This window comes from Labrus bergylta, chromosome 7 (genome assembly GCF_963930695.1).
Source record: "Labrus bergylta chromosome 7, fLabBer1.1, whole genome shotgun sequence".
Classification (NCBI taxonomy): Eukaryota; Metazoa; Chordata; class Actinopteri; order Labriformes; family Labridae; genus Labrus; species Labrus bergylta.
The window spans coordinates 3,930,628-3,953,297 of NC_089201.1; the positions used below are offsets into that span (position 1 = coordinate 3,930,628).

Sequence of the window (22,670 nt, forward strand, 5' to 3'; positions counted from 1 at the left end):
TGTGCATTATTTAGTCACTGCCAGAAAGGTAAAATGACCTGTTTCCTTATTTAACTCTCAATTTTCAGTCAATGTTGTGCTTTTCTGTGCTTGACATTACCAGCCTATACTTCCTAAAACATGATTTAATCCTCCACAGAGAACATCAATGCAGACTGTTCAGTACCAGCTAACAATGTGTAGAACATGGTTCAAAAGAGAACAGGTTTAAGTTTATTTTTTCTCTATGAGGGATTTAAATCAAAAGCAAATTGGGCAACGCACTGTCTACAAAGAGTGTGTAAGAATAGAATAGATGTTTTCAAGTCTCCATAATCCTTGACACTAAAATTAAACAGCACTGTTTGATCACTGAACACCTCGAGCATCTCCTCCCACTTTGGTTGAACAGGCAGGAAATGCACAGCGGGCAAACTAAGTTTTAAAACCCTGACGGATCATTGTCACGGACCTGAAGACTATGATGGGTGTAAAGTATGACCATCAACATCAGTTCTTATTTCCTCCTATATATATATTATATATTTCCTCCTTCCTTCCTATATAAATGTTGTAACATCAGCGTATGTTTAATGTTTTAGACTTTAAGAGAAACTTCTTCTTCGAGTTTCAAAGTTATCACCTGAACAAATTGCTTTTCTCTGTCATTTCACTTTCGCTCATGTCCTGTCAAAGTTTGGTCGCGTCTACTCCTCTGGGATCTATTCATCCTCTGCCATCTTTCTGTCACGTTCAATCAGTTTGTGTCACTGTACTCCCCTGCAGGAAAAGCATTGATGGCATCAGTTTTTGGGATCAGCATGAAATGTGAAATTCTAACTTAAGCACTTTGGTTGCTACACTCCACGTATGGTATGGTGCCACTCACCAATCCCAAGCAGTTTTGTAGTCAAGCGATGGGGACTCATGTTTTTAGACTTGAACTCGAGTCACACTTAAGTGGTACACAAATGTGACTTTAGACTTTCTCCTCAAGGACTTGAGACTCAACTCGCACTCTAACTTTCTTCTGTTATTCTGCCACATTAATAATACAAGCTAAATGTGATCCCTTCCCATCATGAGTAACCTTCTGCAACCTTCTCACTCCACAGATGACTCCATGGTGAGCACAGTGCATGCAGCTGCTACAGTGCAGTGTTTCCCTAAAAGAGACTTTACCTGGGCATGCCGCCCAAGTAGGACTTGGATTGCAGCCGCCCCCTCATTACAGAGGGATGCAGTTAAACTAGTGCTGCTTCTACATTGTACATGTAGCATCCACAATTCTTAATACTACCACAAATATTCTGACTGAATGTGATTACATGTTATCGATAATATTACCGTTGTCTTGAAATGTAAATGCAATGTGCAGAGAATAAATAAAAAATCACATCTCTCCTGCAGAGTCTGTATAAGAACGATGGCTACAAAGGTTTATAGCACTGGTTAAAGGATGTGTGTGTGTGTGTGTGTGTGTGTGTGTGTGTGTGTGTGTGTGTGTGTGTGTGTGTGTGTGTGTGTGTGTGTGTGTGTGTCTCCACCATACATTTTTTTTCTCTGTCAGGGTTCTGCCCTTATCTTCATGGCCCAGAGGCCACAGGACTTATCAGGGACATATTCATACAAACGGGTCAGTGGCAGACCTCAAAGCCTCCCTGACGGTTGGTCCACATACAGACCTCCATCCCTAGGTTAGTTCTTTGAAAGAAAAGAGTCAAATATTGACTCCATTCCACTGAACAAACTTCAGAGGAAGTTTCTGCGCTGACTGTCTTACAGTGCTGCTGCTGCTGCTGTGTAGCTCCACAGGCAAGCCGAGCCGAGGGATACTGTATCTCATGCTTTCAGAGAGGTGGGGAAGTCTCTCTACTTTGTGCCTCTGGCCTCACTTGCCCTTTGAAAATGTTGTTACATTCAGAGTGTTCTGAATGCCATGGTTAGCCTGGCTCAATGCAAAGTGAACAAAACCTGCCTACCAGCACCTCTAAACCCTAGTAATTAGCTATTTGTATGTTGTTTGTTTAATCTGTGAAAACTAGCAGCTTCAGTGTGAAAACAGAAACTCTGTTTCACTTTTGATGAAAGATTTGATGGTGATTTGAGCTCTTTCTGCTGGAAGGCTTTTTTCTGAGAAACCAGCTGAGACTCCAGGAGGCTACAGCTCCCATAAAAAACAAACAAATGTTGTTTTTACACCTTTTTGCAGTAAACTAATGAGCTATAACACGTTCATTATTGAGCTTTAAAGATGCCTGTAGGTGGTTTTGTTATTTTGGGACAGAGCTAGGCAACCTTTTGTTTTTAGACTTCTCAGTCTTTATGTTAAGTTAAGCTAACGGGCTGCTGGTAGTGGTTTAATATTAACTCCAAAGATAGATGTATAGATTTTGTTGTACAACTCTTGGAAAGTATCAAGTGCATATTCCAAACATTGAATGCTGCCTTAAACTGCTCTTTTACTTTTTAAGTAATTTGTGCAGAAAGCAATGCAGAGGTAACAGCTTGACAGACTGATAACTCCTCAAACTGAGTCTCAAGTGTTCTAAAACAAAAACAAAAATAACCGTGAAGGACGCTGGAAAGTTTAAAAGAAATGGAGGCAAGTGTCAGGCTGGGCAACATGGGTAAAAGGTTAGGCGACAGCAGTCTTGATTCTCCGATGCTTTTACTGTCAGTTAATTTGGCTCAACACTTATTTTTTTAACCAGTCCAAGTCCAAGTCTGTCCAAGTTTATTTACAGGTTCCAACCAACTCTGCTGCTGTCCAAACATCAACGGTGTTGGGATCTTATAAATGATTGTGAGCAAAAACTATGAGAGAATATGACATTCCACGGCACAGATGACAAAGACAGAGTCACTGGTAAAACAGAAGACTGCTGCAGGATGATATCGGGGATTTGTGTGATGCTAAACTAAAAAAAATTACAATGGTAAAGGGGCCCATGATTAATGGCTCTCAACTAATTGCGTTGGACAGTGGTGCCGGTCAAACAGCCAAACCTCAGAGTTTGACAACAAACCTCAAAAAAAATAAAACTGCATTTAATTCATCACCACGATTGATCTTTTGTCTGTCATTGTGGGCTTATTCCCAAGTCATCTCCAGCTGCCTGTGGGATTGCAAGCAGCATCTAAGATAAGACAAAAGAATGATAAAAAGCCAATAATTTCCATATATGCATGTCCGGGCAGAATAGTGCGCTTGAAACTGGGGAGAGAGCCACAGAAAGAAGTAGGATGATCATGCTGTTTGAGTGCATTCCTTCCAACACTGACTCAGACTGGCTACAAATAGATTAAACGAGATTAAACGGAAAGTGGCAAGACAAAATGTTTAACTCCCTATCTGACAGTCGGTGGGCGGTGGGCTTACAAATAAAAGCCAATTTACAGAATCCAGAAGCTAGACTCCACTAAGGGAGTTAGTGTATGACCCTCGCACGTATGCTGCAATTTCTGTCAATGCCAACTTCCTCTTCTCATTTTCTCTTTTACAGCAGGATAAGACCATCACCGCAAATCCCAGCTGCAAAGAGCTGATCTATGTCTGGGGGTATCTATACCGTGAGGCTGTTAAAGATGGTCACCCAAAGAGAGATCATCCCCGATAGAATTGTGTCAGCTTTGGCCGACGCACTGAACCAAGCTGAACTTCATCACCAAAGAGAAAGTGGCATCGAAAGGGGAACAATAAAAAAAATACTGAGCGCACAACAACAAACTTTTCCAATCAATGCACTTTCTCATTGAGACAGGGTGAAATTAATTCTCGCCTGAAGGGCTATTGTAAGGGGGGGGGGGGAGGTTCACTGGAGAACAAGAGCTGTTGACAAATACTCTTTATCCTCAGGTCAATGAGGATGGCAAAAATAAGGGATAAAAGAGAAGGTCTGAAGGCAGACAGTAGAGGGAAGGCTTGTGAAGAATGAGACAGGGAGGAGAGAGCAGACAGAAAGAGAGAGAGTCAGAAGTGGGAAGGAAAAGAAGGAGACGTCAAGAGGGAGGTAAGAGTGTTGAAGCTCTCTCTAAGCCTAATGACAGTGTAGCATCACCAGGACCTCCCTGACATTACCAGAGCCCTCACTTCCACTTAGTATAGACGTTTCCCTCCAAGCATTGGGCAGTTGTCTCCCCTAATTATTCCGCCCTCAACCTGTATGCCTTCCTCTGCTTGTCACTCTCCATCTCTCCGTTCACAGGTCTCACCCTCCTGTCCTTTCCTCCCTCCTTCTCTCTCTGCTGCCCTTTCAGTACATCCTTAGGACACAGGAAAAGTCAGAACTCTACGCTCTCGAAGATTACTTCTGAATTTTAAAAAGGTCTCGTGTTTTTTTCTTCTTCTGTGTGAATAGTAATTTGAACGAGGCAATATTTGAGCTATCCTGATATTCTGCATCTTTTGCTACTGATGCCGTTTTTATTTTTGGCAATTAAGGCTTCAATGCTTTAAAGAAGCAATCGAGAGAATCAGTCAACACGCTTTTGGAAAGTAATTGCATCCAAACGGCAAATGGATAGCATCTTATACTATAACTAATTAAAATGACCTTACCTTTAAATTAAACATAACAGTTTGTATAACCTCAAAGATTTGTAGACATGAAAACGTGTAAAAATCAAGGTTCAGTCAGATCCCAGGTGAAAACACTTGGAGTACTGGCTGCAAAATGTTCAAGTTTACTCCTTGGTTGAGCACAGGATCTCAAACCCATTATGCTACCAACCTATTTGAAGACCCTATAAACCCTATAAATAAATGAGGGTGATTAGTCGACTAAACGATCACTCATCACCCTTGCTTGTGGACACTAGATTAGTCTTTTAAACTGACTATTAACATATTAATCAATTCAGGCCCCTAATGCTGGTCAAATGTTGTGAAAACTGTAATGCATCCGCCTGCCCCTAAACATGGCAGGCCCCTGGCATGTAACCACCCACCATGAGCAATGCCTAGCCAGCACAGGCAACCTAACCTGCAAGGAGGACAGAACACTAGTGGTGTTAGCACTCTAACATTATCCACTATCAACAAACCAATTTCACCATCAGATGCTCGGAATCCTGAGTTTAGCTGTGTTAATTAAATTGTGCTCAACTTTGCCTGTTTTCTGAGTGATTTCTAACTTAAAACTTGCGGTTAGTCTGAATTTAAATTTGTGATCCATAGATTTAAAAATTAGTGGATTAAGGTTCAAGGTTCAAAGTTGTCTTTATTATCTCTGTGAGAGGGCAAGTTGGTTTGCAGTTGACAGTAAAACACAAACATACAGCCATGTAGGGTTATTTCTAAAAACAGTAGAAATGACAGAACGATTATTCCTGAAATCCACTGTCATTTATTTTGTCTTTGAAACATTAATATCCAGGAAGGAAGACCTGCACTAGTCTGAAAATTCACTCGAGACTGGGCCGTGATCCGGGTCATCAGTGCCGAGGAGCGGAACGATCACTGAGTCATCGGCAAACTTAATGATGTGCAGGGTCTCATGTTTGCTTTGACACTCATTAGTGTACAACACAAATAAAAGAGGAGAAAGAACACATCCCTGGGGTGATCCAGTTGAAGAAAAAAGAACATCATTAGTTGAAAATATCTCGTTTACTGTATAAAGTCCAAAGGTCTAAGCAGAAGTAAATGGTAAATGGACTTTAATTTTTAAAGCACTGTTTTAGTCCTCTGAATATTCAAAACACTTTTTTACACTTCAACATGTGACAGCAGGAGCTGGGGATCGAACCCCTGATCATCCAGTTGAAAGACTAAGCCACAAATCACCCTGATGAATTCATGCAGTCCATGTTCTCAGACTTGAGAAAGTTCCCACAAAGACAAAGAAGGCTGCAACCTTTTAGCACAGGCTCGATACTTTTCAAGGTGATGAGTGGGTGACTAGCATTGTTTGTCAGGAGCCTCTTTATTGGCACTTTAAAGCACCTTAACATTTTATTTCATCCTCAGAGGCCTAATTCGTTAACCACAGCTTGATGAGAGGCAGTTTGGTAGACAGAGGAAACTTTTCCATCATCTGTCAGCACGTCAAGTTTAAAACCTTGAACAGATTGTGTTTCTGCAGTGTCTGCCTCTCTGTGCCACATGGACATAAATAATGGATGCAGGAAGAGTCATTACAGCACTCTGAGATCCCATGCAGGTTACTGCCTCGTGCAAACCATGAGCAAAGAGATGACTTAGCTTTCTTTAGACTTGCAAAAAAAAATAAAGAAAAAATACACCATTAAGGCGTTTTCCTCACAGGGAAGTGTGTCTTCAAAAGAATCGATAGAAGATAAATATGGGCAGTTTGAATGTTCAGAAACATTAGTCATATAAACTAAGTGAGCCCAAAATGTTTTACCAAAAACAGTCGACCAAACCAAACCGTATTTACCGTATTTGCAACATACAAGCTTAAGGAAGCGCTATGTGTCAGTCAGAGGCTCAAACATGTCTCGTGTTTTTTTTCTTTTAAGTGAACGTCTGACTCTCAAATTGTGAGCACTGCCAGAGTACTGCTGAAAGAGAACTTAAAGACTTTCCATACCAAAGAAAATACTTTTGGTCTAGAAAACTTCAAAGAATTAAGAACTGCATCAACTCTGAGTCCCACGTACGGCTGCACTCGGTCTGAACACTAAGGGATTGGTTGTGGAGGAGGGGGGAGGTGGCCCTCTGAGGGAGTTTTGTTTTAGTTTCAGTGTCTGGTGCAACACATACAGTTTAAAAGCTCCATATTAAACATTTAAAGAAGTCATTTTAAACATGTTTGTTCTGCTCTCTTTAGCAAGACCTTTGGCAAGAGCAGGAAAGAGCAGTGCGTGTGTTTTATTGAATCTTCTCATCTCATCGTCAAATTTGTACTTTGGATTTGCACTTCTTCCTTCTCAAGCTTCATGTTCAGTATTGATCTTCACTTTATTTGGTTGACCACAGGAACCATTTAGTCACAGGTTAGCAGAAACCATAGAAAAAATCCTTCTCCTCAAACAGCAGCTGGCTGATGGATGCTATGTTAGATCTTTTGCCAAGGTACATCGACTAGACGCCTAGTTTTTACTAGCAAAGAACACAGCCAATGATCGAGCTTTCATCTATGAATCATGGGTTAATCACCAATACTCTTTGGCCATAGGTGACTCCATTTTTAACTTAACAGACATTTAATTGATTGGAAATTTTCTTGAATTTCTTTGTAAAATGCTGATCACATTGGCACATTTTAAATTTTGTATCAAGTATTTTTAAAATTAATAATCATAGTTTTATTTGGAAAATGTCTTCCAGATTGTTTAATAAAGTTTTTTTTTTCCCGATGAGTGGGCTAACTTCTTGAAATGAAATCTGTCACACCTACTGATCACATTTTTCACCTTCTCATTTCTATTTCCCCTCACCCGTCTCCTCCAACAGAGCATCTCTCATCTGCTCTTTTGTTGAATCTAATTCTCTACCTTGTTGTTTTCTCTGGTCTCAGGCTTTCATTGACTAATGTTGGTGAGACTCAATTAAAGCAAGTGAGAGAACACTTTTACCCACAATGCCCATGGGGCTCAATTTATCTTGAGGAATGCTCAGCCCCCCCAAAAAAACCCTGTGATTGACACCTCTAACCTTCATTGGGATGTAATCTTCATCTTTAGCACTCAGAGATCTAATTAATTAGGGGGAATCTCATTTCCTCACTAATGCAACTGGACAGAGGCATGATAGAAGAGGGAGGAAGGGGAGACGGGGGAGAGGAGGAGAGGAAGGATTGAGATGGAGGGGGGTAAAGAGGGGTGCCGTCTTTCATCAATGCCTGCGAACGGCGTCCACCTTGTTCATTTCGGGGAAGAACAAGGGATCGTGAGGTGGTTGGGTTCACACCAACTGCACTGTATTGATTACAGCTGCCAGCGCTCTGGCTCCTGGCCATCACATAAGGAGACACTGCAGTAACACTCCTTATAATGGGATCTCTTGGTAATGTACTCAAGTGTTTCACTTTCTTTTTCTGGGCTTCTTCCCGGCGTTCAGTCATTTACAGTCTGTCTGAGGAAGTTTAATCTGATTGTAATTACTTCATCTTCTTGTACTTAAAACAGCATGTGTAAATTTAATTACTTTTTAAGTTTTTCAAACTCAAGTCAAGTGACTAAAAAAATAAATAAATTGCAAATCACAGCTGATGAGGCTTATTTTTTTCAAAGCTAATGAGCTTTAGTTCAACAAAATATAAAACATCTGCCAAGAGGGAAGTGTTTATTTTTCTACTGAATAATAAACTTGACTTTCTGCTTCACTGCAGCAGATTTTATTGTTGTAACTGCCTCAGGAGTCTGAACAGGAAATAAAAAACAAGGCCAGTAAAACTTGTGTTCATGAGAAGGATGCACCTCAACCTTTTGTTGACGGTTATATAGAAACAAGGTAACCCTAAAAGGTCTATTCTCTAATCAGTATATCACTGTTTCTCTGTATGGAACATTTTAACATTATGAGGGTGTGGTGCCACCAGCTCTGTTCCCCTCTCTTCATATCCTGGAGGAAGACACTGGCAAAGTATGCCCACCCTCTCCACTTCTGATTGGCCTACCCTAATAATCTGACCCAACCAACCAATGAAGACAACAACAAGTAACAAAGTGTGCAACTTTGGGAACAGATAAGAGGACTTTCAGGTTTGGAATCTGCTGCAGGAGGGTTTGGGTCTGGGGGAGCTGGTCTCCTCCAATCATTATAAAGTAGACTAAAGGTGTTGGAGGAGGATGCATCAGGTTGTAGATGCATTGACTAATGACTTGCTGCTCTGTGATCATATGTCGACCTGTGTTTATAATTTTGTATGTGTCTTATGTCTGTAACTTTGTTCAAATGTGGTTTAGTCAGGAGGGTTGTAAAGGATATTCTTAATCTGAGAGAGGATCTCCTGGTTACATAAACATTCAATAAAATACACAAGTATATAAAGTACAAAAAGTATACCTATGTATACCCTGCACTACACCACTGGGTATGCAACATGTCATGGTGAGATGCAGACATTTCATTTGGAGTGGGGGTGGGGTTTGCCCAGAAATTGGAGTAACATTTATATAAAAAAGTTTAAGGATTAATTGATTCGGTTTTTATTTTGGCAGGGGTGAAGGCACAACTTTTAAATAAGAAAGTGGATTGGTGCTTCTCAAGTCTACGTTTACTGGTCGGGATCTTTATACTGTATTCAGTCACTTTAGGGAGCCTATTCTAAAATCTGACCAGGGACTGCAGATAGAAACTAAACTTTTGGCTGACTGTGAAATATGGATTAATTTGCACTTTCCCTGTAAAATAAATTAAAAATTAAAACTCTGCAAGCTGTGAATCATGATCAAAAACTGAGCATGGATCTTCTACTTTTCTAAAATGTACCATGTCTTCAAAATAACTTTGAATTCCTCATAAGCTGTTTTTATAATTTCTTTCTGGATTACTTCTTCACATCTGAAGTACTTTAAACAGCCACTAAAACATGTTAGATACTGCAGACACGTGTTCATTTACGCAGGCTGACACAAGCACAGTTGATTCATTAAAACTGAGACACAAAACAAACTCAAAAGACTATTGTGTTAATCAACAGCAACACAATCAATTGAGCATGTAAACACCAGCCGACTGCCTCTCCTCTTTACACACTGAAGGGATAAACCTTGGAGTCATTACCACTTCACACAGGAGGTGAAAGGAAAATAGAGAACATTCTGTATCTAGTGTTTTTTTGAAGGGAAAAAATATCTATGAATATTTTTCACACTACTTGCTGAAGTTCATTTATATACTGTAACTCTTCTTTCACTCAGTTCCTGCAGATATACACTCCTGTATCTTTGAATTACTTTCACACAACTCTGAAGTGCATGGCTACAGATATGCTTGAAAAACATCTGTCTTGGCGGTGAATACAAAGTGCTATGAATAAAAGCAATATGATGTTGCTCAAGACTCTTCACTCCCGTCCTGCGCCTGCCTCGGCATCTGTGAGCCGTCCAAAGTCCAACGTCTCCATTAAGCTGTTGTCTGGAGGCTCCATCTCTTAGCAGATATCGAACGGGCACTTCAATCTCTCTCTCTGATCATCAATCCTTGTTGTCGGCCACCTCACAGGCAATCCTACACCTAATCACACAGACACACGGGTCTGAGTTTCTACATCTCTTTCCTCTTCATCCCCCCCCTGAAGGCCTCATACCTCGGTCCACACTCGATGGCTTCTCCCTCCACCAACCTCACTAAATCACACTTTCTAATCTCCAGATCACAACAGGAGGATGAAAAGGGAGTTTATAAACTGAAGTGCACATCAGATGGGCTGTAATGAAATCTTATCAATGTTCCCCCGTGCTGTATTATTTGCATATAAATGACATAATATAATAAGTCTCCCCTGCCTCTACCTGCGAGGAGTAAATATTTCTCTGTCTGCTTTGTTTCGTCGCTGTGACACGAGGAAACGAGACGCTAATTGAAGAGAGGAAAGCATCTTTATGTGAGGACTGACATTCAATTATGTCTGGGGGATCAGATTATGCGGTGGCCCCGGAAATGTTTGAAAACAACATTTTGCGGAGTGGCGACGCCGAAAAAGGCAGCCGAGGATGTAATTTGAATGGCTGTTTGAGGCCCGCTCTGAATGGCGCTGCTCTGAATGGAATCACTATGCTATGACCTGCGAGTAATTGGATGTCCACAGTGAAGTGTTGACAGAGAGGGGGGGGGGGGCTGACAGACAGTGAAGGCAAAGAGACAAAGAGAGGAAATAACACAAAATGAAAATAAGCAGGAAAACAATGTAATGAACAGGGAGCAGGAGGGGGAAACAGAGCAATACACGAGGAAATGAACGAGCAGAAAATGGATGCAGTTTTCCTGAAGAGTGAAACCTAGCGGAGCTTCAGCTGTCATTTCTCACCGCACTCGGGCATATAGCCACTATGACCACCAAGCCAAATAAGCCATTAGGCTGGAAACGCTTTCCTCATCATCAGAACACAGCAGGAAGCAACTGCCAAGGTGGCACCAAAACAAACACCAGGTCACAATTTACATTCACTAAATATTCCCGACTCCACTGATGAGGGATGATTGTGTACATTGGTCTGTCTGCCTGTCACTCTGGATTATTCCTGTTAAGCTTAAGGGAGCAGATAATGTAAAGTAAATACATTTACAGTGCAGGCGACGGGAAGAAAAAAAGTCCTTCATTTACACAACAAACAGACTAAGATCATCAGCTGACAGGAGCCGAGTGTACCTCAACAAACAGAATAAGCAATCCTGTCAACAGGGATTATTTTTAATGCACGGAGCGCGTCAGGCTGAATCTTTTTCAACCGACTCAGATTGAAGGAGAGTGCTTTTGTCACCATGTTATTCTCAGGTGCTGATTTTTTTTCACATCGGTGATTGTTAAGCACCGCTTTTCTATCTGAAAGTCACCTTCAGGTACAAACACAAACGTGTTGTTGTGCTGCATTGGTCGTTAAGATGTGCTCTCTGCTTGACAAGAAAAGAAATGTGTCCTAACAAGCACTAACAAAACATCTCCAAAGATGGAGGAGGTAAAAAACAAAACTCAGAATAAAAGCAACGCGCAGTTTGTATTCCCCTGAATATAAACATCACACTTCCACCATCCACAAACACATGCACATTGAGAGACAGCCATTCTACCTCCATGTAATTCACCTTTGTAGAACATGGGAGGTGATGGAGGGGTCGCCCGGCTGCATCGATTGGCTATCCTTAGCGGTGACAGTTCCCAGATTGGCCAGAGCGCATTAGAGAGTCAGAAAGTCACGCTGCCATTAGCAGTCTGTCCTCTCTGGTTACAGCTGCCGGCACACGGACACTCCATAGACTTAAATAGATCACGGATGGTGTGTGTGTGTGTGTATGTGTGTGTGTGTGTGTGTGTGTGTGTGTATGTGCTTGTCGATGAAATGTGATAACTCTACCAGTGTGCAGTAACTACAAATATGCTCTGCATTAAGTTTCAGCCAATAACCTTCGCTCTCACCCATTTTTCTCATTAGGAGTGTATTATTATGTCTTTTTCAGCATTTGTGTCTGTGTGTGTCACAGAAACACACACCATGGCTGTCAGGATACCAACTTTGATAGGACTCAAACAGTATTGATACCTGTGTCTATGCCAAGGCAACAAAATACAGAAGTCCTAGGCAGCCAATAAGTGAGTCATTTCTTGTTTTAAAATACCCACAAATGTGCAGACAAACTCCTGCCCACTTTCTTACCTTCACAAATATGTTGCCAATGTATTAGTGTGATTTAGAAAGTGTGCAGGAGTTTGTTTTCAGTTTTTGATGGATTCATTCCTCTTCTATGCTTCTGTGATATGAAAGTTGAAGTTTCTTAAAAAAACCTCAGTACTTTTTTATACTATTGATGGTTTAAATACCAAAGATCATTTTAAAACATGGTGAAGCTAAAGTATCAGAATATCACAAAATCATGACAACTTCAACACTCAATCATCTTGAAAAGGAATTTCCATAGACACACCGACTCTGTCAAGCTGCTCAATGCCAGCAAATATGTGGCAACAGTCTTTTTCATTTAGGTCCATATTTCAACCCGTTAATTTCTCATTACTAGTCAGATTTATTCTTTGGTAGACCTAATCAAATACAAGCTAGAAAGTTAGAATAAATAGCTCTGTGTTTTTTTATTACAGTGTGGTGACGGTTCTGATCTAATTTTATATTCTGCCACATGTGCAAAGTGGCTGAATAATTTCAACTCCACAGTGTGACGCACCAACGTGTGGAGGCTACACAGCTCAGACGTGTTCAGCTGTCTAAAAAAAACACTTCAAGATTGTCATTTTTAAAAAGCGGATTTATTCCAGTGCTCAGATGATTAAGAGAGATTTTGACTTGTATCAAGTGAAAAACATGAGCACTGCTCCGTCTTTTGAGACGTATGAAAATGGCCCCACCCCCCCTCAAATAGACACTGTCAAAAATTACAGCCTGCCATTGATCCAACAACATGGTGTGTCTGAATAATATAAGACAGTGAGCGGAGACGTGTCTCCAGTAAAGTGAGGAGAAAAACACAGAGCGCTGGAATAAATGTGCATATCAAGACAGGATTTTACGCCTCAGAAAAGTCACTTGAGGGAAAATCTAACTGATTTCAATGTCACAAAATTGATTGTCCAATTTTCTCCGGATTGCTTTCTGCTTCCCTGGGGTAGGTGAGGTGTCCGTCCAAACACACTTAGAGTTCTACCTGAATTATGTGGAAGGATCCTGGACGCCAAAACGCCAGGCTATCTCATGCTTTCAGCATGTAAATCCTTATTTCTCACACGTGCACATATGCTGAACATGCTGTCTTCTACAACTACAGCCTCCATGGCAGATGGAATAGATGGGTGTCATGGTGGAGCCATATTTATGAGAATGTGCTGAAGTGGCTGGGTTTAAAGGACCGTTCAAAACTTATGCCTTCTGCACTTCCATCTGCTGACTTACTGTGTTTTAGAAATATTCACACTTTTTTTTCCCGTTTTACAGAAACGCTGCAGTGCGGCTGGACTCTTTCTTAAAGCCCTGAGGAACATTTTTATCAAATCCAGCACACTAATAAATGGTAACGCTTTGGGAATGAGGAGGATCTATACTTGAAGATACAACATAAAGACAAGCGTGCATGGTGCTCTGGGCTTTTAACAGCTTTCTAGGTGTCCCCATCTCCTATAACATTAATGCAACACAGGCCTAGTTTCACAGACAGCGATTAGTCATAGCTGTTTGGCTTGGTAATATAGTATCAAAATCTATAGTAGGCAAAAGTCACAATATTGACTTTCACTTCCCAGCTTTGACAGACTTGAAAGGGCAGAGATTTCCTGGAGTGGGACACGTCTCCATTGCATGTGATTTTAAACACAGGTGCAGCCTTGGGGGAAATCTTAGTCTATCATCGTCTGACAGCAGTACATGCCTGCAGGAGCGCTTGACACTTTCTCAGTGTGTCCAGTGTTTAGCATTAAACGTCATATTGATCATTTCAGATGCGTTTAAGGTAGACTGACCTGGGGACTCTAAGCGCTGATTGGCTTTTGCCACACGGCCTCCAGCAGATTTGTCCTTTTAGTGGAAATGTTTGATATGACCTGATCATAATGGACTGTTAGCTGCACTTCTATGCAGGCACCTGTTTAAAGATATCAAGAGATTGTCAGAATACATAGCAGTGGGAGTCAGGATGTTATTCACACAGACTGCATCATGCCTGCTCTTGTTTGCCTATGGTTTCTATTTGCTGCCTAAACCCAAGCCTGGGATTGGTCAATACAGCTCGGACTACAAACGAACTACAGAGACTAGAAAACTTCTCATGCTGAAAATCTAGACCCACCTACATTTGAATGTAGAATCTATAAATAGAGATTATCATCGGTGTAACACTGAAGCATTAGTAATACTAATACATTCTTATTTAAGTCAAGGGGGGTGGGGAACTCAAAACATTAATGTCAGGGAGGAAAGTGTAACTCCCACTAATCAGTGATACTCAAAACAAAGTAAAGTAACCAAGTATTTAAAAAAATGCACCATTATAAGTTTCTCTTTTGAACACCACATCCCCGTGTGTACACTTTAAGCTTTAGCCCGACCAACATTGACTTAAGAGACATCCCTTTGGGTAATTTACAAGACTTTACGCATCTCCCTCTGGAGCCAAAAAATACTTTATTGAGCTTTCAATCGTTCTGTAAAGAGACTTTGATGTGCTGCTTGAGTTTCCCATAAAAAAAAGCATTTTGCATCTTTGTAAGTCTAAAGCCCTAAAATGTAAAACAGATAAGAGAACCTTTCATGTCATGCAGCAAAGCAGGAGGGGATCTGAAAGGAGCAGGTGTGTAATCAGACCTGTCTAGACAAGCTCCCAGTGAAAATTAGCTGAAAACATTGTGTCAGGACAAAAGCAGTGTGGTCGTTTACCTGGTGCTCATTAAATCAACACTGTAAGTAGAGTAATCAAACATGCCATCGGTTTGATTCTGTTGAGATTTAGTCTTTGGAAGCACATACTGTCAACTTCAAGAGTATATCCTCTGCTGAGGAGGAAAGTTTTGGGAAGATTTAGCCTCATTTAAGATTTTTTGGAGAGTTATTAGCTCACCAAACTGGCTGACAATTTCACTGTGAGCCTTCTACTTGTGTGTATTTAACATCAGCCAGTTGGTATTTGTGATAACTCTTTGCTGTTAAAAAGGTCGAAGGAGAGCTATTAAGGATCGTTTTGTCTTTTCTACCCGAGGAAGGACACCACAAAGACCAACATTTGCCTCTGAATCATCCGATATCTGAAACACCCGACAAAAAAAAACAAGCTTCAACATTGCTCACTGCATTGATTGCATCTCATTTCACCGCACTGTTAATCAATTAGGCCATTAAACAGTTTACAGTGTGAGCGGCTCATCAGAGCGGTGAGCCGTCGTGGTTCCAGCAGTTCCGGATGGGAGGTTTTTCAACCGGGCTTGTTGGACAGCAGCAGAACCGGCGGATGAGTGTGTATCACCTCAATTAAAGCGTGCGCTAAGTGTCTGACAACAGCTAATATTCCTCTTCCACTAGCAGACCCAATCGATGTTCTGGCATTCGTCACACTGCTGAAAAAGCAATCATCCCACTGTCTCGCTCCTGTTAGACGGGGAAATAGAGAGACACTCATCTGCCTTCTGCATCTTCTACTGGAATGCACCAGCACTTATTTTCACTGAGACACACACAAACACAAATGGATGGTATGCAGCGCACACACACACACACACACACACACACACACACACACACACACACACACACACACACACACACACACACACACACAGGAACATCTCACACTCTGTTCCTCTTGGAAAAGAATGTGATTGAGAGAGTGACGCACACACATAAAAGAAGGCACACATAAACAGACATTTGTTAAGTCGACCGACCTCTCTGTCCAGTAACGTAGGGGAGATGTGTGTGACGATGTCGCCTCTTTCTTCATCGATGTAGAACATGCTGGAGGACGGCTTGTCCGGTGACTGCCTGACGATGCTGTAGCGTAGTGCGGCGTTGTCTGTGGCCGGGTCGTCTGCATCCAGCGCTGTCATCGACATCACGATGGTTCCTGAGGAGACATTGAAAAACAGTGTTGATCAGGACTCCAGCATAATTCTCATGTGCAATATGGTGTCAAAAATAACATCAGGGATTAGTGCACGCGCCCCATTTACACAGGCTTAGTCCTCAGGATCGGGCAGCCCGGGTTCGAGTCTGACCTGTGGCTCATTTCTCGCATGTATTTCCCAAATGGTAAATGGTAAACTTGAGCTTTTCTAGTCTTCTGACTACTCAAAGCGCTTCTACCCTAGCTGTCACAACCCTGTTCCACAGACAGACTTAAGAACTCTTTGGGTGGGGGTCGGTTTTGTGGCTTAATTTGTAAGAAATGTTTCATGTCATGTACGTCTTGTAACCTGCTACTGGATGCTTTGAATTTCCCTCAGGATCAATAAAGTATCTATCTATCTACACAGCAGGTCACACCTACACATTTACACATTGATGGTTGGGTCGCTATGTAGTGAGACCATCAGAAGTAACTAATCCCATTCATACACCGCAATTCGGGTCACATCGGACATGTTGCCCAACTGGGGATCGAACACTCGGCCTTCTAGTTGAGAGGCAATGACTCTACCAACTGAGCCACAGCCGCCCTTCTATCCATCTTGCTAGAATAAAGGCATAAAAAAAGCATATTTCACAGAAATCAAGCAACGTTTTAGAAGATGTAAATTGTGCCTTTGTTATCCACATGTAAACAGACAGTTAATATGTGTATAGATTTTTTACTGCTCTTAGTAAAACACAAGATGTAAGGTATAGAAACCCCCCCCAGCATGAAACTTAAACTGCATATCCAACCAATCAAAGTGGGACAAGCTTACGTATTATGTCAGGCCTCCTCAATCATAGCAGTCATTGCAGCAGGTGTATGAAAAGTGCAATTGCAAACTATTTCTTAATGCGTGTATAAGTGTGTGATTCCTCAGATCAGCTCTAACAGCATGTTGCATTTTATCAGGTAATGAAAATACAAATGGAAATGCTGCCCAGTGCAGCTGAGCTGAAATAGAAGGTCATCTTTGACACACCCTCTACCCTCAATGTCTGTCTGCATCATGATGAGATGCACTTACAGGGATTCTGCGGGGCACACACTCAGTCCCCAGGTATACACACAGATAAACACACACACAGATAAACACACACACAGATAAACACACACACAGAGACTGTGTAAAGTCTCTTCTGTGTTTTGTTATTTCTATTTTTCTGTTACTGGTAGAATAGTTATCTGTATCCTATTCATTGCTTTATGTTGTCGCTGTCAGTGGCTTGCAAACATCCTCTCCGTTTTGTTAAGTTCTAAGTCTCAATGCATCACCACAAATCAGCTGACCTCACTTGCTCCTGACTCTCTGAAGAGATGATGTTATCCTTTCTCAACTGAAAACATCTGTATCATGAGTGAGGTCAACCACTGAGGGGAGGCAATGTATTGTTTCCACTAAGGCTGTCATTGGTTAAAGTAGCCTAGTAGCAGTGAATGGAAGGTCCTGATTGGTCAAAGGAGGTGTCAATAGAAAGGTCAGAGTGTATGGATTAGTACAGAGAAAACAGTTTAAAGTAATCCGTTGATCTTAATAGATGATATTCTCCACTAGCTTGTACACTAGGACAAGTACAGTAGTCCAATAAAATGATCACTGTGCTACAACCATAGCTCAACTGTGCATGTAAAGGTACCGATGTGTTTGTGACACTGATGCATGTTTCCATTAAGAGTGGTCGGGCTCACTCTTGTATGTAGAGCTGATGATGTTTTTTCTGGAGAAATCCAAAGATTATTTTAAATGTGTTGTGTCATGTTATGCTCTAAACTCTCATCAGTTTATTTAAGTTGTGCTACAACACTATAATTGAAACAAGTCACATGACAAATCGATGTGGATGATGTTGAGATTCTGCTCCTGCTTTCAGTTTTTAACAACACAAGAGCAGACGAAAGCTTTTTAAGAGAACCCTGTCGCTGCTCACTTTGAAAAAGCTGATTCCTTTCTTCCCGAAAAAGAATGATTAAACCGATAAGACTGATGAAAGTTTAATGTGTTTTCTGGCAAGGAACCCCTTGTGATTGTTATTTGACCTGCATACTTAACAAACTGTTCTCCTGAGCATCAAATCGTTAAAGTGCAACGCATGGCTCATGAACAACAAATCTTTTTCATGCTCCTCCTTAATACCCGACAGTACTCTGCCACAGTGCATTAATCAAAGTATTTGAATAAGACACAAAAAGCTTCGTGGGAAATATGCAAAGTCTACATTAAACAGTGATGGCTTAGCAGCAAACCTCTTCAGTCCGGTTGGAGGTAATGAGGGGCAGAGAGGTGTGGCTTTTATCCCCTTGGCATTTGCTCTTCAAGGTGAACCACTAATGGTTAAGTAAACCAGTAATCCTTCCTTTGCAGAATAATTACGCAGTCCCATCTCCTTCATTACCTTTGCTCTGTTCCACTTCACACCTTAAAGCCACACTGTTAGAGAGCACTCACTTGGGCATGCGCACAAACACACATGTTCCTTCAGTCAGACGCACCAACCCGCAGCAAAAATCATCTCAGTGAATTATATTCTTATTACACTGACTTATCGAAGTCCCTATAACATGTTTTATGTGATATCTGAGGTAATCTAACCCTCTCAGTCCTCACTGTCTTCATCAGATACCATAATTCCTCTTACAAACGAGTATCATGTAACCAATAAGCATCCATCAGACCGGAGTACGACGCAACATCAGCATCAATCAGCGTACATGATAAACATCGAGCATTCTGTAATGGGACAAAGGGGGCGAGTAGAACTCCAGCACTGATGTCTGTTGTGTTTAATCATATCATGATATCATGTGAGTGGCCTCGCTAAGACTCATTGCCTCCCCCTATCAGCTCCGTCCCCCGACAGGAACCGAGACTCAATCAATGTTAACAGCATCGGATGTGTCTATGGCGGGAGGGATGTGAATGTTCAGGCCTGCTATTACCTCGCTATCACTCGGACCCATCTGCCAACGCGGCCGAATGACACCAGATAGGACCAGATGAAAACAAACAGGGATGCAATAAAGATGTGGATATCTAAGAGGCCGTTAACTCACAGGAGATGTTAATGTAGTTTTAGTCTTAAGGGCCTTTTAGATAGGATGAGATGTGCACTGCGCTCGCTGTGGAGTAGGGCGCAGAGCAGAAGGGGGACGCACACGAGCAAAAAGCAGTGGTTCATGTTGCTAGGTGACCAAAACAAAAGTCGGTAGCTTCTGCCACAGCTATGTATGTGTTCACTATTGAGAAAAAAAGCCCCAACTTTACTTCTGCTGCGGAGGTGGAGACGAGCAGCAAAGAAGAGGGTGTGTGTTCATGAAATCCTCAGAACACGTCAGGATGTGGGAGAGTTAAGCTGAATCCATAACGACTGCTTCATGACTGCTGCTGTTTTAAATACACCTGGTACACCCAAACTGTTGGAAATATCTTTCCAAACAAGAAGTTTCTTTCCGCTGTCCCGGTAGGTCTTTAATCTACAGCTCGGGTGAGAGACACTTTGTTGTGATCTGAGCTGCCCTCCTTTTGGACGCACAGAGGTGACGCCACAGAGAACAGCGCCCAAGTGGAACATGTTTTAACTTCTGTGCAGCACGCACCGACAGCGAAGCAAAGTGCCCACTGCGTCCTATCTGACAGCCCTTTAGTCAAATACAAAAAAAAAATAATTATTCAGAATATAGCCAGTGGAACTCAGTTGTTATTTCTCTCATTTTAGTGAGCTTTTATTTATTTATTTTAGCCTCATTTTATTCAGTGTTTTAGTCCCAATTAATTTAATATTCTGGTTTCATGGTACTTTAAGACATTTTGGGGAAGACATTTCTCCTGGCTATAACAATCCCAATAAGAAGCTAACTAAAACTAACAAACAGGGCATGATTCATAAAATGTCCGCGGGGCTCATTTATATCTGGCCAGAACTGAGCTGCATGAGGAGGATGAGAGCGCAGATCAACACATCAGAGAGCCCAGATGCAGACGGCATATCTCCCTAATCAGACACAAAACAAGACTAAACTTCAAGGAGTTGCTGAACTTTATAGGCCTCTTTGTGCCTGAATATAATTAGAATAATATTATTTGTAAACTGGACCTGGAGACAGAGCAGATATGAAACTGTTGTTGTTATTAGCTTCCAAAACCCATTCTTTACTGAATTGGCCACTGAGTCCTCTGTTAGGGCTGTGAGCGTTATTATTCAAAATGAATGCATACTTTTTTGTTTTTAAATCACATGTTATTTTGTCCCTTTGGGCTCACCTTGCTAAGCCATCGCACAGACAGCAGCGTCTCCCTGTAGGCACAGTGATGGAAAAGAAGGACAGCGCTGCACCCCTGAAGGTTTCATTGACTTTGTGACATCACAAATTTTTTTATCGTCTACTTTATCCGTTATCATTTACTTTTCGATCCAGAACAAGTTCTGTTTTCTTCAAAATAAAAGCAAGTTTGTATCTAAACAGGAAGTACAGTACCCTCAGTTGAAGACAGTAAAGATACAAAATAAAAGCATAACAACAACTGTTTCCAAATGTAAAATAAGGGGATTTCAAGCGTGATTAAAAATGTGATTAATCGCTCAAAACATTTAAATTGTGTCCACAGGTTGTCTCTCCTCTTTCTTTACATACAACATGTTGCTGAGACTTGAACCACCAGCCACCAGTAACCCTGTCAGGTTTCATCACTGACCTCAACTGGGAAAAATATCATCCCATAAGAACGAGAAAGCTGCGTGGAGGCAGGGAGCATTTTTACCCACAGCTCACTTTCTGCAGATCCATGAAAACTATCACAGCCGACTGATTCGTCTTGTCATTATGAACAGAACATAGCGAAGCTCGCAAAGATGCACATGTTGTGGATTGATTTCATCAAACAGGCTTGTGGGCCACGGTGCTGTTGCCTTCAGCTCACTCCGATATCTTTTTTCACAAACCGAGGGAAATCAGAGGGGGCCAGCAGATCTGTCAGTGCCACTGGGGATCTGACAAAGTGTGGAAAAAAAGCCGAGCTGAGGCAAGAGAACATAGACTAGATAGAAGAAAGGCGAAATGTGATGCTAGTATGTGTAACACACAGACAGACACAGACAGACACACAGACACAGTTTATGCGTCACACTGTATCTGCATGAGAGTGAGTGATTGGAATTTCATCTTAAATTATTCAGCATGTACAATGCACATCCCAGGACCTGGAATGGGATTTAAATTAATCAGACTGAAGTGAGTGAAGAAGAGCGAGAGCTGACCCGTTCTATTCTCTGGTGTGGATGAGATCAAAGAAGGTTCAAAGATCAACCATCTTATCCAATAGCAATACTGTTAGGCACTCCATCATAAGCACATATTCCTGAGGAGCACGATATGAATATGAAGAGTCTGCAGCACAGATAAGTGTACGTGAAAATGTTTGAGGGACATCCACATGGCGAGAGACAGAAAGGAAGAAAACACATAGATATTAAAATATGATTAACACTGTGTCCATTATTTTTGTGAGAAATTGAAGCATGTTAAAAAATAAATATGATCTCATGTCCATGTTTTTCGCATCCAGCCCTGTGTGTGAGTGAGTGTGTGTGTGTGTGTGTGTGTGTGTGTGTGTGTGTGTGTGTGTGTGTGTGTGTGTGTGTGTGTGTGTGTGTGTGTGTGGTCTTCTTTTTAATGTGTGATTCCAGTAAAGCTAGCAGCGTATCAAACTGGACCACTGACATCCTGAAGCGATGGGGACTATTCTGCAGCTCTTTTATCAAAAAGTGCTTGTGCTTTATGTTTTTGAAATGAAAACATGCTGGACGTTTTATAACTGTGTGTGTGTGTGTGTGTGTGTGTGTGTGTGTGTGTGTGTGTGGGTGTGTGTGTGCGTGTGTGTGTGTGTGTGTGTGTGTGTGCGTGCGTGCGTGCGTGCGTGCGTGCGTGCGTGTGTGTGTGTGTTACTTACAGTGCTGAATAAACTGTTTAAAATACGTGAGAAGTATTTGAACAGTCTCCAAGGAATTTCTGCTGCATAATTCAAAAGTAGTCATCTTAAAGAAGACAGTCTATCTACTTGTCCACACCTGAAGCACACCTGTCTCCCTATTAATAACAGAAAATAACTGGATGATGATGCTTGGACAACAAAATAAGCTTAATTGCACTTTGTAGTTACTTCTACTATTCAAGAGGACGGCAGCAGAGGCAGAAGGTTTCTGGATTCTCTACAGTTGATTCTCAGTTATGACTGAAAGCGGTCTCTTTCTCACCAGCACGTGAGGCAAAAGTTGTAAAAGTGGTTCAGGTGTTTCAATGAAAAGGCTTTTAGCAGCCAGCCCGTCTGTTTGACTGAAAGCTCGATTGTACGCTACCTGTCCACACTGTTTGTAAGCCTATTGTTAGCACTCCATGGATCTTGAGTGCTGGGATGCTGGCCAGTCGGCTGACTTTTGTGTCTTTTGTTGAACTTGTCGTTCCA

General features: G+C 41.6%; 1 protein-coding gene across 1 annotated transcript in view; it reads right to left on the reverse strand.

The window, feature by feature from the left end:
- cdh13 (cadherin 13, H-cadherin (heart)) overlaps positions 1–22,670 on the reverse strand; it is a 374,372-nt gene that overhangs the window by 121,136 nt on the left and 230,566 nt on the right. The window contains exon 8 of the mRNA XM_020639134.3: positions 15,987–16,165. Within this exon, the coding sequence (XP_020494790.1) occupies positions 15,987–16,165 (179 nt within the window). The remainder of the gene's footprint in view (positions 1–15,986; positions 16,166–22,670) is intronic.